The following is a 16,678-nucleotide window of genomic DNA, read 5'->3' on the forward strand; positions in this document are numbered from 1 at the left end:
AACCTCCAGTCTTCACACAGTGAGCATAGAAATGAGTTTAACATTGGGGGGATATCAATTTATATCCCAAAATAATGTTAGGACAAATAAATGATTACACAGTATCAGTATCAGTCTATGTTAAGCATTTTATGTAGCATTCCCATTTTACACTTTTTAGTCAACTCTTGTGAAATATCCACTGTCATGTTACTCTTTATAATTTATTAATTAGTCAATTAATAAAATATTTACTGAGTCCTGCTGCTGTTTCACTTTTATTGTGGTGTCATTTTTCTAGCTGTTAAGAGAAGTATTTGATCTTAAATATATAAATAATCCTCCATATTGGCAGCCATAGTGATTCATTTATTCAGCAGAGCATTAAAACTTGGATCTGACAAAAAAGTAAACACAAATGCTGTCTTCCTCGCTGATAAAACATGATAGCAACATGCATCTGCTAGCTCATGATCGCCCCCACTTCTCAGTGTGGCGAGTTGGAGTACTACAAGAGGCACTCTAATACAGTGCTTACATCTGTATTTTTAGTCTTATTATCAAGGAATAATGAGGTCACACTTATATTAAAACATTAATGCTAAGATTTCGTCCAGTAGCGGACCAGTGATGATGATGATGATGATGAAGATGTATCTGTGCAAGTGAACAATTGGATCCACAAGGGACAACAACCCTTTCCACAGACTACACACACACATCAGAAACATAAATGTTAGAAGCCTACAACAATATATGTGAAGAAGACTTTAGGATTAAAAGTGAAGATGAGAGGTGAAATAAGTACAAATGCAGCAATAAAAACAAGCAACTCCACTCACAATGGCTCTAAAGTTCAGTGATGTGTTGCTAACTTCAGCATTTTTCTTCTTTGTTGATGTTTTGCAGTAGTTAACATCCATGATGTAACAATGCTGCTAATCTACCAGAGTCCACATTTTGTTAACCATTTTATTCATTCATACTTTTAATTGGATAATAACATCAATAAAATACAATCGAAAAAATGTGTAATTTTATAAGACACACAAAAAAACAAATTTAAAAAATAAGATGCAATCTCTTTAAACAATGAGAAAATAAAATAAAATAGTAGCTACATATATAATACTCAATACATGCACACAACTTAAAAAGTAAGTACAGGACAACATATAAGACTAGAAGATGAGAAGCACTACATACAACATCAAATATACATTCATATTAAACATGCTGTGTTTTTAAACTACATTTAGCACAATCACTGTTTAAGTGTTTTTACATCCCTGCAGCACGGTGGGAAGGGGTTAGTGCGTCTGCCTAACAATATGAGGGTCCTGAGTAGTCGAGAGATCAATCCCGACCTCGGGATCTTTCTGTGTGGAGTTTGCATGTTCTCCCCGTGACTGCGTGGGTTCCCTCAGGGTACTCCGGCTTCCTCCCACCTCCAAAGACAAGCACCTGGGGATAGGTTGATTGGCAACACTAAATGGTCCCTAGTGTGTCAATGTGAGTGTGAATGTTGTCTGTCTATCTGTGTTGGCCCTGCGATGAGGTGGCGACTTGTCCAGGGTGTACCCCGCCTTCCGCCCGATTGTAGCTGAGATAGGCTCCAGCGCCCCCCACAACCCCGAAGGGAATAAGCGGTAGAAAATGGATGGATGGATGGATGGACATCCCTGCAGCTTCCATGACTGTTACACACTTGTGTTTACTGACCTGATACTTAAACCTGAATGTTTCATCACACACACTGCAACTAAAAGGTTTCTCTCCAGTGTGTGTTCTCATGTGTGTGGTCATGCATTTCATGCTGGAGAAACTCTTCTTACAAACAGAGCAAGCAAAAGGTTTCTCTCCAGTGTGTGTTCTCATGTGTGTGGTCATGTGATGCTTTCTGGAGAAACTCTTCTTACAAACAGAGCAACTAAATTGTTTCTCACCTGTGTGTGTTCTCATGTGATATATCATGTATTTTTTAATATTGAATCTTTTAGCACAAACAGAGCAAGTAAAAGGTTTCTCTCCAGTGTGTGTTCTCATGTGTGTGGTCATGTCAAGCTTTCTGGAGAAACTCTTCTTACAAACAGAGCAAGTAAAAGGTTTCTCTCCAGTGTGTGTTCTCATGTGTGTGGTCAAGTTAGGTTTTGTGGAGAAACTCTTCTTACAAACAGAGCAAGTAAAAGGTTTCTCCCCAGTATGTGTTCTCATGTGTACTGTAAAATGACTCTTCTTTCTAAATGATTTCCCACATTCAGAGCAGTCAAAGTGTTTGTTGTTAGTGTGATGTCTCGTATCACCTTTAGAGTCATTTTTACTCTCCAAAGGTTTTTGGATGTGGTCACTGTGATCAGAAGAGTGTGACATCATGTGGTCCATGTCTGACAGTGGAGCAAAGATGCTGTCTGGTTCTGACTTGATATCTTCACAATGCTCTCCATCAGCTTCTGTGATGTGTTGACTTACAAGCTCCGCCCCTCTGTTCTCCTCACTTTGACTGTGATGAAGCTGTAAGGACTGAGCTTCATCTTCATCATGAAGCTGCTCCTCTTTAATGTGGGAGGGGGCCTGTAGCTCCTTCTGTCCCACACTGGTGTGCCACTCCTCTTCATGACTCCCCGCTGACACCCGCTGGACGTCTGCAGAACAAATGAGGTGTTACTGTATTTTACTTTGCAGCTCTTATGCCAACCATCCACATGATGTGAGGTTGGCCTAATCAAATATATGCATAAAAACTATCATATCTAAATAATTTATAGCTCTTATTACACATCTTACTGGAAGTCTTTTATGGTTGTGAACTTTTATTAACCAATAACAGGACAAACATGAAATATGGTGATGATTGAATAATAGTTAGTTAGTTAAATGGATATGCAGTCACGGGTGGCAGATGTGGGGTCCTAGTCCTTGTTTGTTTACATGGACGTCCTCACAAGACGCAAAGTTGAATGATAAAATCCAACCTTACCTGCATGATTTATCCGTGAGAAATGGGTAGTCATTATAATAATCATTTTATTTCCTCTGGTTTTCTCTATAATTCTGACAACTTTACTGAAGTTCCGCTAACTCCGGAAAGAACCGTTGAAAATACCCAGGTTTTTAACTTTATGCCCTTTACCACAACAGAGGTCATGAGGGCTCTAAAACAACTTAAACCTAGAAAGCCAGCTGGCTCAGATAAGTGGGAGCCGCTCTTCCTAAAGTTGGCAGCTGAAATTAAAGCTGGACCACTGAATCACATTTTTAACCTTACTCTAATTTCAAATGAAATCCCCTTGGATTGGAAATCTGCCCTTGTTATCCCCCTATTAAAAGGAGGTGACCCTAGTAATCTAAATAATTACAGACCGATCTCTAAACTCGCTGTTCTGGAAAAAGTGCTTGAATCCCTTATCAGTGAACAGATAAAATACTTTTTGGACACCAACTTTATTCTGTCACCATTTCAGTCAGGTTTTGGCAGAAATCACAGTACAGTACTGTTACTGCTGCTATGAAGTTTATAAACGATGTAACTGAAGCTCTTGACAAGAAGCAGTGCTGTCTGTCCCTCTTTATTGACTTTTCAAAGGCATTTGATACTGTTGATCATGTCATTTTAATCAAACGTCTTTCAGCTATTGGTTTTTCTCAGCAAGCAGTTGGATGGTTTGCAAATGATCTCACAAGTAGAACTCAGGCTGTTCAGATAGAGGGTTCCTTCCCGGACGTACTGCAAGTGGAAAAGGGTTTCCCTCAAGGTTCTGTGTTGGGTCCATTATTAATTAATAATTAATCATCTTGGACAGAATATTCCGAACTCAACTTTCCATTCCTACGCTGATGATACTGTCATATACTGCACAGCACCCACTCCTGCTGAGGCCTTTAAATATCTACTACATGCATTTGACAGAGTACAAGAACAACTTTGCTATCTTCAACTGCTTTTAAATGCAGAGAAAACAAAGTGTATGTTCTTTACCACATCAAAAACTGTAATATCAGCACTGTGTGAGAACATTTGAACAAGAAAAAGGCAAAAAATTGTGTTAGTATCTTCTTTTAAATATTTAGGATTTTTAATTGATGACCACTTGAGTTTTAAGGAGCACATTCAGTATGTTTTTAAAAAAAAAAACTGAAACTTTTACTGGGATTTTATTATAGAAACAAGTCTTGCTTTTCTTTTACTGTGAAACAGAAATTGGTGGAAACAACCTTTTTACCTGTTATTGACTATGGAGATGTGTTGTACATGAATGCTACTGCTGGTTGTCCCCACAAGCTGGATAGTGTGTACCACGGGGCACTGAGATTCATCACCAATTTACTCACCATTGTGTGTTATACTCAATGGTTAACTTACTCACCATTGCGTGTTATACTCAATGGTTAACTTACTCACCATTGTGTGTTATACTCAATGGTTAACTTACTCACCATTGTGTGTTATACTCAATGGTTAACTGGACATCTGTATGTTCTCGGCGCCTCAATCATTGGTATATGTTCATCGACAAAACCATTCTGGGTATCACCCCATCTTATCTGTCTTGTATTTTTACAAAGAAACAAGGAAGTCACAGTCTTCGTTCAATGAATGTTCTGCAATTTGTCGTCCCCAAAGTAAGAACTGAACTGGGCAAGAAAGCATTTAGGTTTTCAGCAGCGAAGGCTTGGAATAACCTACAATCCAATATTCAACTTCAAACCCTTGTTACATTAAATGAGTTTAAAGCTTCTGTGAAAGGATTGCAGTCTACCTTGTCTGTATGCACATGTGTTATGTCAGCAAGTTTTAATGTTGTACATTTGATGTTTTAAGTGTTGTTTACTGTTTTTAATGTAACCTTGCTGCTGCCCTCTTGGCCAGGTCTCCCTTGGAAAATAAATATTTGATCTCAATGGGATTTTACCTGCTTAAATAAAAACTAAATAAAAACTAAATAATAAAAATCACTGAATATTACACACTGCAAACTTCCTGAGAGCCAACAAACATAATAAAACATCACTTACTGTACAAGGTCTGCTGTCACTATGACGCAGACTGATAGAATCTCGTTATATTTCCATTTAGATGAAGAATGATTCATAATCGTCGCACGGAAAAGGGGGGTGACGTCAAGTGTCTTTTTGTGTCGTTCGCCATTGCTGGGTCTAAATTGGCTGTCAAACGATATCAACTTGTCAGAGTACATCCTCATCCTTCTGCTATCCAGGTGAGAGGCACGATTCATGATCTGGAATAATCTTTTACCAGCACCGAGGTGAGAAAGGAGCTCACCCACAAAATGCAAATGGAGTATTGTTGGCACTTTTTGGATGGTTATAGAGGACCTCCCATTGGCTTATTTACATTTATGAGTTAGAATGTGATTTTAAAACAATATATATCAACCATCATGTCTTTTATAATGATTGTGAACGATAGAAAAATTCCCCCAAAAAGTGCAGTTCCCCTCTAAATTCCAATGATTAGATTTAAGACTTGAAGTGCATGAGCATGAAGTGATGAAGCCTACTTGGATGAGTCTTCTAAGACAAAGTGAACAGTCCAGTTGTGATGGATTGAATGCCCTGAGAATAAAATGATATGTGCTTACTTGGACTGTGATGAAGCTGTGAGGACTCAGGTGCTTTGTCTTCATGCTCTTCAGTCTTCACAGCAACAGTCAGTGGAAACTTGCTGACATCATCCTCCTCCTGCCCTACAACACACTCTCCCTCCTCTTCCTTTTTCATCTGTGGATCCTCCTCTTCCTCTTTAATGTGGGTGGGCTGTGGATCATTATCTTCCTCTTTAATGTTCGTGGGCTGTGGATAATCCTCTTCCTCTTTAATGTGAAGGGGCTGTTGAACGTCTGTTGGGTAAATAAGTAAATAAGATAAAGAGAGAATAGAAATAGTTTTGGACTGACACTATTAACACAATGACATTATTTGTGTTCTTTTATGTGTTGTTTTAAAAATGTGTAACAAAACAACCAATAAAAACACGGGAAATACTTCCTTTTGTCCCAGCCACTAAAATTAATTCAAAAGTGAGTACAAAAACAGACTTGGAAATTTGATGAGGAGCAAGTTTTTTTATAAGTACAAGGCAGCATTGATTGAGGCATTCTTAACTTTACACTAACTGATATAATGTGTGTAAATATTTTATTCTGTATACAGTCTATGACACCTAAACTTTATCTTTAAACCTAACCATATTTTTTTAATGACATAGTCATCACCATAACTTCAATATCATGGTAATAAAAAAAATCTAATTCCAAAATCATTTAAAAAAAACATTCATGGTATGTTTTTGTCATCATGCAGAATACTTTTTTGTGGTCATTTTGTTGGCTAGGCCAAAACAAACTTTTGCCAAAACATGTTTTACTATGTGCTGTTTTATGGAGTATATCCATCAACAATTCCTCTTTAGGAATTGGAGACCATCTACGACACGCTGACAGAAAGCAAGCCACCTTTATGTTCTTTTAATAATTCATGTGTTGACTACTTTGGTTACTGAAAATAAATGTTTACTTTCACTTATTGTTGCATGTAAGTCAGAATCAGGAAGTGAAATTATAACATTAATTAGATTTCATTACAGTATAACATGTATTTGGTGAGTGTGTGAGTTTTAAATAATACAATTCAATCAAATATTAACATACTACTCAAAGATACATACCGATGATACTTTGTTTGGCATAAGATTCGAGCAGATGAAAACGTTTGCAAGCGTCACCGAACTAGCTTAAAGTAGACCTGAAAGGAACTCCTTACTGTAAACTAGGCAATGCTGCCTCCCGCTGTCTAAAGGAGGAAGTGCACCTCACTGTTGAATTCCAAAGTGAACTTAAACACTGGTTTTACATATATCATCGATAAATTCAACAAACAAGACTGAACAATCTGCTTATTTTCTATTTTAACATGTTCTATCTACACTTCTGTTAAAATGTAATAATCACTTATTCTTCTGTTGTTTGGATACTATACATTATTTTTGGATGATACCACAAATTTGGGTATCAAACTGATACCAAGTAGTAACAGGATCATACATTGGTCATATTCAAAGTCTTCATGTGTCCAGGGACGTATTGCCTGAGTTTATAAACATAATATACATGTTTAAAAAACGAAAGAAGATGTGATGCCAAAAAAAATTGATGTAATCATAGTAGTAGTACTTTTTAGAGGCGGTATAGTACCGAATATGATTCATTAGTATCGCAATACTATATGAATGCTGGTATACCGTACAACCCTAGTTCTTACACAGTAGGATCACCCGGCTGGTGGGTAGAAATACACTTACGACTCTAACACAAGCACTCATTTAACCCCACTTTGACTACAGAGTTCATGTTTGGTACCGTGCCTTAAAAGCCCTGAAAAACAAACTCCAGACAACCCAAAACAAAATGATTGGGCTTCTACTCAACCGTCCATCTCGGGCTCACCTTTCAGCCAACCATTTCCTTAAAGTGGGGAGGCTCTTGGTAGGTGACAGAGTACATCTTCTTGCAGTTGGTACAAGATACACCATACCACTAAAATACCCATGTACCTGTCTAGATACTTCAAAATATATTGACCATTATAACACCAGAGGTAGTTGTACAAGTCACATTCAACCCAGATCTCACTCCAAAAAAGGTTCTAATTAGTTTGCCTGCTATACCGCCAACATGTGGAACTCCCTATCAATAGCCATAAAGGAGTGTAAATCCTTTACTTCCTTCAAAGCAGCTTTGACAAGACATTACAGGTTGTGGCTACTCGTAACTGGGAATATACAAAGCCTTTTGCTGCAATTTCCTTGCAGTATTGTTGTCTTTTTGCTACTTTCTACATACTTTGTGTTCTATCTGTGTGAGTGAACAAATATTTCAACTGAAACCATCCCAGGCTTTCTTGTAGCAGTGAATGTGTACCGTGATGAAAATGTAGCCTTTCCTATGCAAACTTCTCACAACTCCTTCAATCAATCAATCACACATTGTTACAAACTGAGAGGAACATCAACCTCAAACTGTCTCGTTTTCATGAAGAATCTAAATGAAAGCATTGCATCATCCCCACAAGATAAAGCATATATTGAAGAAAAGTGTTAATAATGAAATATAAAGTTAGTAAAGATGTGAGAGTAAGAAGTAAACAAAGCTGTTGTGTGTAACACAACTTGACGTTTCTTGAAAACAGCGTCCAGTAATTGATTGTTCTCTTTCGTTCTAGAAAGTTCCGCCTGGTAATCTGCTATCGTTCTTTCGCACATTTTCACACAATCACAAAACTTTACACTCACATGTTCACACAATCACAACACTTTACACTCACATTTGATCTCTACTTAGCGATGTGTTGATAACATCCGCGTCTCTTTGTTAGCAGCTAACAAGCTAAGCTAGCTAAACTTGCTAGCACGATAAGGTTCTCGCTCACCGAGACGGGTTTTTTCCTGAATTACAGACTCAAAGATGTATTTTATACGACATACATTTTTACAAACTGGAGAACAAATAATAAGACTGACTTATTAGCGTCCTTCTGGCTTCTTTCTGCGTCAATGTGCTTTCACGACAGTTGGCACGCTTGACGTTACAAGTCTATGACTGCTCTGCTCTCGCGAGATGTGTCATGCGCAGAAGACTCAAAGCTTTGTAGTAAATCAGGAGCGTGATCACTTTTTGATTTTCTACATTTATTTTGCATTATTGACTTTGTTAAAACTGTTGTTTGTAATAAAATGATTAATTTTATTATTTTGTTGTAATTGTTACATTAACTAAAATGATGTGTATATTGTTGTATTATTCACCAATAAAACGATACATTTTAGTCCTGTGTTTTATTCTGATGATAATGAAAAATTAGGTAAAAGGCAAAGTGATAAGTGAAACTAAGCTACTGCCTCTCGCCTACACGTCAATTTATCGTGTGGTAGCCAAAAGTCACCAGTAGATGGCAGTGCAATATTGTAAAGTCCTACATATAGAATACATATATTGAAATGTTGCTGGTCATATTAATAAAACGCTAAATCCTTTATTTTTGACAAAATACCTCTAGTAGTGATACAAATGTGCTCTGGCAAAATAATCGTATTTCCTTTGTTTGGCTTGAAAGAAGCTATGAAAATAAACATGACAAAAAATGAGTAGTTCTCAGGAAGAAAAAAAGGTTGGAAATGATGTGAAAGGACCAAATCCTCTGTTTAAGAATAATACGAATAATAATAATCAATGTTATTTATAAGGTGCCTTTCTAGAGACGATACAAACATTACAACATTGAACAATATAAAACAGAAAATGTCAGTTTAGACAAGAAACTAGAAATAGCTGAAAATAAAGTGAATAAGCATTCTGGAATAAGTGTGTTCTTGATTTGAAAAGGCTAAATGAGTCCATATTGTGGAAGTCTTGCTGTTCCAAAAATATGGAGGGTCAAATTGGACAAAATTAAACAATTGATTGATTGAAATAAATACATCTTTAAATAATTACTTAATATGATAATTCATTACAAATGAATTTAAATACATAAATGTATTTTATCTTTCAAACTCAGCCATCAAAGTCAGTGGGCGGGTTCTAATATCTGATTGGTTCCACCGACCAGAGAGAATAGCGGTTGATATCTTCGTCCGAAAGTGAGGAAATTGTGACATCTTTGTAACTGTTTTGGACTTAAGTTTGCTTGTTATCTGTATGTGGTATATAAGTTCCTGTCCTGTGCCCATATTTGGTATTTTTCACTTCCTCGTGCTGTTCACAGGCTTCCACACCAACTGCCTGATATGCAAACGGGACAAACCTGTACCATGTTGCCAATCAATCTCTTATTTCAGTCCAGATTGTCATCCAGACAGCGTCGGATCTCTGCTTCGCATACACGTGTTGTTTCCGGTACAAAATGAGTTCCGTCTCTTGCGCATTTACTTCTGCACTCGCCTTCTTTTGTTTTCCCCCACTCCTTTTGTGGTTGAGTTTTCTGTTCTTTTCTTCCCTTCATGTGAGTGCACCTTTTGTTTGTATTAAATAATATTATTTTACTCAGCGTCTGCCTCCCGTCTCTGCATCCTTGGGGTCTCGTTCGTCACTAAGCTGCATTCCAGCTCCTGACAGAAATAACTGTATTAAATTCCTCTACTTTATTTCCTACATGCTGTGGGTCAGCATAGGTCTTACTTGCACATGTTCCACATCTACCAGCAACTCCCCAGAAAGTATTAAAAAGTATGTCCTTCTAAGACGTCATGTTTTCAAATACTTTTAAAGTTCCAAAGATATGAAGATATGACGGGGTGAGGTTGTGGATATTCAAGAAATACACAACGCACTTACCCGTGTAACAAATTATCCAAGGAGCGGAACCTTAAACGATGGGTTAGTGTGGCTGACACTGGGCTTAAGCTGAATAATTGTTTGTTTAAGGAGTTATCCGGCTTAATGTAGACAGGGCCTGACTTTGCCTGTGACCTTTGCTAAATTAATTTTGTCAAATCTTTTAAGGAAGTCCTGGCCTCTGACTGTTCAATGGCAGAACATATATATATATATATATATATATATATATATATATATATATATATATATATATATATATATATAAATATATATATATAAATACATCCATTTTCTACCGCTTGTCCCTTTATATATGTGTATATATATATATATATATATATATATATATATATATATATATATATATATATATATATATATATATGCAGGGCTCACATTTAACCACGGAAACCGTGGCATTTTCCGTGACCACCCTTGTGACTTGCCATAATGCCCGAAAAAATTGACCGGCATTTAAGGCAAGAACATGCCGTGACCACCCTTGACTTTTTACTTATTAATGGACTATGGATGTAACAATAAACGGTATAATGATACACAGCGGTGAAATTCCAGATGTTTAGTAACACGTTTACATTTTTAATGACCGAAAAACTGTCATTTATCAACGCACTTTACGCAACTGCTTACTTCCTGAACACTGAAGCGCCGCAGCGTCTGCTCATGCTCACTAGAGTCGTACGGCTCGGGAGACATGGCGGTGACTTCATGCACTTTATTTTGAAAATGTTCCCTCCGAGCTAACGGAGCCGATCTCTTGGTTTCACTTCATTGCAATGGCTTCTACTTCCATGGAGTGCCGGTGTGCGATTAAGAGCACAATGCTGTTGGAGGAGAACAATATTTGATGTTGCACTTTCATTTTGAACCTGAAGCTAGCGTCCTTCCGTCAGCTGCTGGGACTGAGAGTTAGCATGCAGCAGGTGATGTGTGGGGAACCTTGTCACAACTTCTTTATAAAGTCTGTCGTTTGTTTACTGGGATGCTCACTCCTCCTTTATTTAACTGCTTTCTTTGTTAATGTTCCAATAACATCAATACTAGCTCAAATGTTTTGTCATCTTATCCAATTGATCGCTGGCTGAGTTGTCGGTGAGGCACAAAGATTGTGTGTTAGATGTGAGCGGTATCATTCTTTATTTTTGTTGGCCAAACTGTTGTACTGAAGTACGTGGTTGTTGTTGAAGAACAAAGATCGTTTATTAGACTTAATTTTCATTATTCAAACTGCTTTATGTTTTATACACCATGTTTTTTTTACATTACTTGTGGGGTTTTTTTCATTTCACAAAGTAATTACTTTAATAACCATTCATGTCACACAGCATTTTGTTCATGTTATATTGTGTATAAATAATTCCTATACAACATATTTCTGCTCAAACTCTCAATGGATCTGTCCTGATACAGCATGTACATGTACACACATTAGTACATGTAAATGTACATCACTTATACAATTCTTCTCTCTATGAAAATGTAAAACTAGAGATAAAGGCATCATGTATTAACAATTCTGACGTGCTGATACTATTAATGAACAAAAACACAAATATTTGTCTTTAAATATATAGATCCAGAATCTACAGCATTTGTATGAGATATTACAAATGACATGATGTTCACACCAACACTGTTTTACCAAACAATGAATAATCATGATTAATAATCAAGATATCAATATTGATACAAATAATATTAATTATTATTTTGCCCATAAACCTGCAGTCCTAGGTGTAAGACTAGATCTTATACATGAACACTAATTGTATCTATATGGACAAAAAGTGCAGTTACATCTTATATCCACAAGGTGCCATCTTACAAATTGTTCACATTTTTTTTTATATATTTATATTATTATTTTGTTTCTGCCATATGACTTTGTTTATAATGCTTGTGTTGCTTTCAGATGCACATTCAACTTTCTACTTGAGGTACATATATATATTTTGACACAGTTTGTGTTTTAAAAAAAAAAACCTAAAACCTGGTAAAAGGATTTCAGTATAAGTAGTTTTTGAAAATGTTGAGCACATTTAAAATGACCGCGATAATAATGATAACCGTGATAATTGTGGTCACAATAACTGTGATAAATGTTCATACCGTGACATCCTTATAATGGACAATTGTAACGTAATTGTTTCCTCGAATAAATTGATAAAAACACATCTTTTTCTTACATTTTCAGCTGTTTAAGACATTGCATAATTAACATTAATCGGTATAAACAACATGCGCAGCCATTTTGGAAGCATGTGTCAAAGTTTAACCGACAACGAGAACAGCCGAGTTGTTGTAAGATTTTCCCAGAGATACACTAGTTGCATCAGGGTCTGGAAGGACATCAGGTGTTCCCTGAACTTAGGTCAGGCACATGCACCCTAGACCGGCCAGGTAGGCCGGCGTAATGGGACACTATGCTCACTTTATTTATATTTATATATATATATATATATATATATATATATATATATATATATATATATATATATATATATATATATATATATATATATATATATATATGGAGCCCCTGCCTTGAAAGAACATGTTTGCCTTGGTGCCCTAACATATGAGCCCTCCTTTAAGGCAACACTTGCCTTAACCTTAAAAAGTTACAATTGGAGGCCTGTATACAGGTAAAAGCCAGTAAATTAGAATATTTTGAAAAACTTGATTTATTTCAGTACTTGCATTCAAAAGGTGTAACTTGTACATTATATTTATTCATTGCACACAGACTGATGCATTCAAATGTTTATTTCATTTAATTTTGATGATTTGAAGTGGCAACAAATGAAAATTCAAAATTCCGTGTGTCACAAAATTAGAATATTACTTAAGGCTAATACAAAAAAGGGATTTTTAGAAATGTTGGCCAACTGAAAAGTATGAAAATGAAAAATATGAGCATGTACAATACTCAATACTTGGTTGGAGCTCCTTTTGCCTCAATTACTGCGTTAATGCGGCGTGGCATGGAGTCGATGAGTTTCTGGAACTGCTCAGGTGTTATGAGAGCCCAGGTTGCTCTGATAGTGGCCTTCAACTCTTCTGCGTTTTTGGGTCTGGCATTCTGCATCTTCCTTTTCACAATACCCCTCAGATTTTCTATGGGGCTAAGGTCAGGGGAGTTGGCGGGCCAATTTAGAACAGAAATACCATGGTCCGTAAACCAGGCACGGGTAGATTTTGCGCTGTGTGCAGGCGCCAAGTCCTGTTGGAACTTGAAATCTCCATCTCCATAGAGCAGGTCAGCAGCAGGAAGCATGAAGTGCTCTAAAACTTGCTGGTAGACGGCTGCGTTGACCCTGGATCTCAGGAAACAGAGTGGACCGACACCAGCAGATGACATGGCACCCCAAACCATCACTGATGGTGGAAACTTTACACTAGACTTCAGGCAACGTGGATCCTGTGCCTCTCCTGTCTTCCTCCAGACTCTGGGACCTCGATTTCCAAAGGAAATGCAAAATTTGCATGGTTGGGTGATGGTTTGGGGTGCCATGTCATCTGCTGGTGTCGGTCCACTCTGTTTCCTGAGATCCAGGGTCAACGCAGCCGTCTACCAGCAAGTTTTAGAGCACTTCATGCTTCCTGCTGCTGACCTGCTCTATGGAGATGGAGATTTCAAGTTCCAACAGGACTTGGCGCCTGCACACAGCGCAAAATCTACCCGTGCCTGGTTTACGGACCATGGTATTTCTGTTCTAAATTGGCCCGCCAACTCCCCTGACCTTAGCCCCATAGAAAATCTGTGGGGTATTGTGAAAAGGAAGATGCAGAATGCCAGACCCAAAAACGCAGAAGAGTTGAAGGCCACTATCAGAGCAACCTGGGCTCTCATAACACCTGAGCAGTGCCAGAAACTCATGGACTCCATGCCACGCCGCATTAACGCAGTAATTGAGGCAAAAGGAGCTCCAACCAAGTATTGAGTATTGTACATGCTCATATTTTTCATTTTCATACTTTTCAGTTGGCCAACATTTCTAAAAATCCCTTTTTTGTATTAGCCTTAAGTAATATTCTAATTTTGTGACACACGGAATTTTGGATTTTCATTTGTTGCCACTTCAAATCATCAAAATTAAATGAAATAAACATTTGAATGCATCAGTCTGTGTGCAATGAATAAATATAATGTACAAGTTACACCTTTTGAATGCAATTACTGAAATAAATCAAGTTTTTCAAAATATTCTAATTTACTGGCTTTTACCTGTATGTGTGTTACCAATAGTAACAAGCTAGTCATTGATTTTTAGTTTTCGTTTAAGCAAGTTGCAAACAAGACACTTAAATGTTTGCGGTCATTGTGATTATATTATACATTAAAATGTCATTTTCTTGTTATTAGTCAATATAAAGTTAGTAAAGATGTGAGAGTAAGAAGTCAACAAACCTGTTCTGTGTAACACAACTTGATGTTTCTTGAAAACAGCGTCCAATAGTCGATTGTTCTGCTCCTTTGTTCTAGAAAGTTCCGCCTCGTATTCTGCTATCGTTCTTTCTAACACTACAAATATTTCTTCAACGGCAGCAGTTAGTCGCTGATCCACCAACGCTCTCAACATGTGTAATGTAGACATTTTCACACAATCACAACACTTTACTCTCACACTTGATCTCTACTTAGCGATGTGTTGATAACTTCTGCTAGCAGCTAACAAGCTAAGCTAACTAGCGAGCTAGGCTAACTAACAATAAACGAGCACGAGAAGCAGCAAAGTGCTTCTAGCACATCGAGATCATTTTATCATTGAATAAAGAATCAAAGATGTATTTTATAGGACGTAAATATTTCAAACTGGAGAACAAATAATCAGACTGACTTATTAGCGTCCTTCTCACGTCTTTCTCCGTCGATGTGCTTTCACGACAGTTCGCACACTTGACGTTACAAGACGGTACCACTCTGCTCTCGCGAGATGTGTCATGCGCAGGAGAGCCAAAGAAACGATGCGTCATCACGGCCACCTTTTGAATCATTGACTGCGTATTTAGTGCACTACAGCAGTGGTCCCCAACCACCGGACCGCGGCCCGGTACCGGTCCGTGGATCGATTGGTACCGGGCCGCACAAGAACTAAAAAAAAAAAAAAAAACTAATTCTTGTGCAGCCCGGTACCGGTACCAAAAAAAACAAAAAAAAACAAAAAAAAAAAACCACTTACAATTAGTACACTTACCCAAAAAAACCTCCCTCCCCCATTCACACTCATTCACACTCATTCACACAAGTTAATTTAAAGTAGCAATGATAGTCACACACACACTAGGTGTGGTGAAATGTGTCCTCTGCATTTGACCCATCCTTTTGTTCACCACCTGGGAGGTGAGGGGAGCAGTGGGCAGCAGCGGTGCCGCGCCCGGAAATCATTTTTGGTGATTTAACCCCCAATTCCAACCCTTGATGCTGAGTGCCAAGCAGGGAGGTAATGGCTCCCATTTTTATAGTCTTTGGTATGACTCGGCTGGGGTTTGAACTCACAACCTACCCATCTCAGGGCGGACACTCTAACCACTTGGCCACTGAGTAAAAGGGTTGTTTCTTTCTGTTATTAATATTCTGGTTCCTAAATTATATATCAATATATATCAATACAGTCTGCAGGGATACAGTCCGTAAGCACACATGATTGTATTTTTTTATGACAAAAAATAAATAAATAAATATTAATAATAATACAAAAGGTTGGGGACCACTGCACTACAGGGACAAGCGGTATGAAATGGATGGATGGATACAGAGGTCTATCAGTGATTAAAATCAGCATAACTCACTGAATGTTCAACTGATTTTCAGGCCGTTTGCTTGAATTTAAATGTCAGACACGTAATTATCATGCAACATATTTTGATTCAACATTAAAATGCTGCTTTTCATAGCAAAATAAATACATAGTGTGGCAGAGTGTGCACTATCATTAAAACTTGCTGTTTGTTTGCATATTAAAACAGAATAGTAGATAATAATAACGAAAAAATCAATGCCAAACTATTTTAATAATATTACGTTATGTATGAGAATAAACTGAAAAAAATATATGTATAGTTTATATATACAAAAGCCAAAAGCAGTGAAGTTGTCACGTTGTGTAAATGGTAAATAAAAAGAGAATACAACAAATCCTTTTCAACTTATATTCAATTGAATAGACTGCAAAGACAAGATATTTCATGTTCACACTGAGAAACATGTATATTTGTTTGCAAATAATCATTAACTTAAAATTTAATGGCAGCAACACATTGCAAAAAAGTTTTTACCAGTGTGTTACATGGCCTTTCCTTTTAACAACACTCAGTAAACGTTT

General features: G+C 37.2%; 1 protein-coding gene across 1 annotated transcript; it reads right to left on the bottom strand.

Annotated features, from left to right (window-relative positions):
* Positions 1 to 952: 952 nt before the first annotated feature.
* On the bottom strand, positions 953 to 15,244 carry LOC140680124 (uncharacterized). Its single transcript, XM_072916487.1, has 3 exons — positions 14,764 to 15,244; positions 5,580 to 5,837; positions 953 to 2,621 (listed from the first exon to the last, which is right to left on the bottom strand). Exons 1-3 carry the CDS (start codon positions 14,948 to 14,950, stop codon positions 1,513 to 1,515), a joined length of 1,554 nt encoding a protein of 517 aa, XP_072772588.1. The 5' UTR covers positions 14,951 to 15,244; the 3' UTR covers positions 953 to 1,512.
* Positions 15,245 to 16,678: the final 1,434 nt, after the last annotated feature.

Source organism: Nerophis lumbriciformis, linkage group LG28, assembly GCF_033978685.3.
Source record: "Nerophis lumbriciformis linkage group LG28, RoL_Nlum_v2.1, whole genome shotgun sequence".
Taxonomy (NCBI): domain Eukaryota; kingdom Metazoa; phylum Chordata; class Actinopteri; order Syngnathiformes; family Syngnathidae; genus Nerophis; species Nerophis lumbriciformis.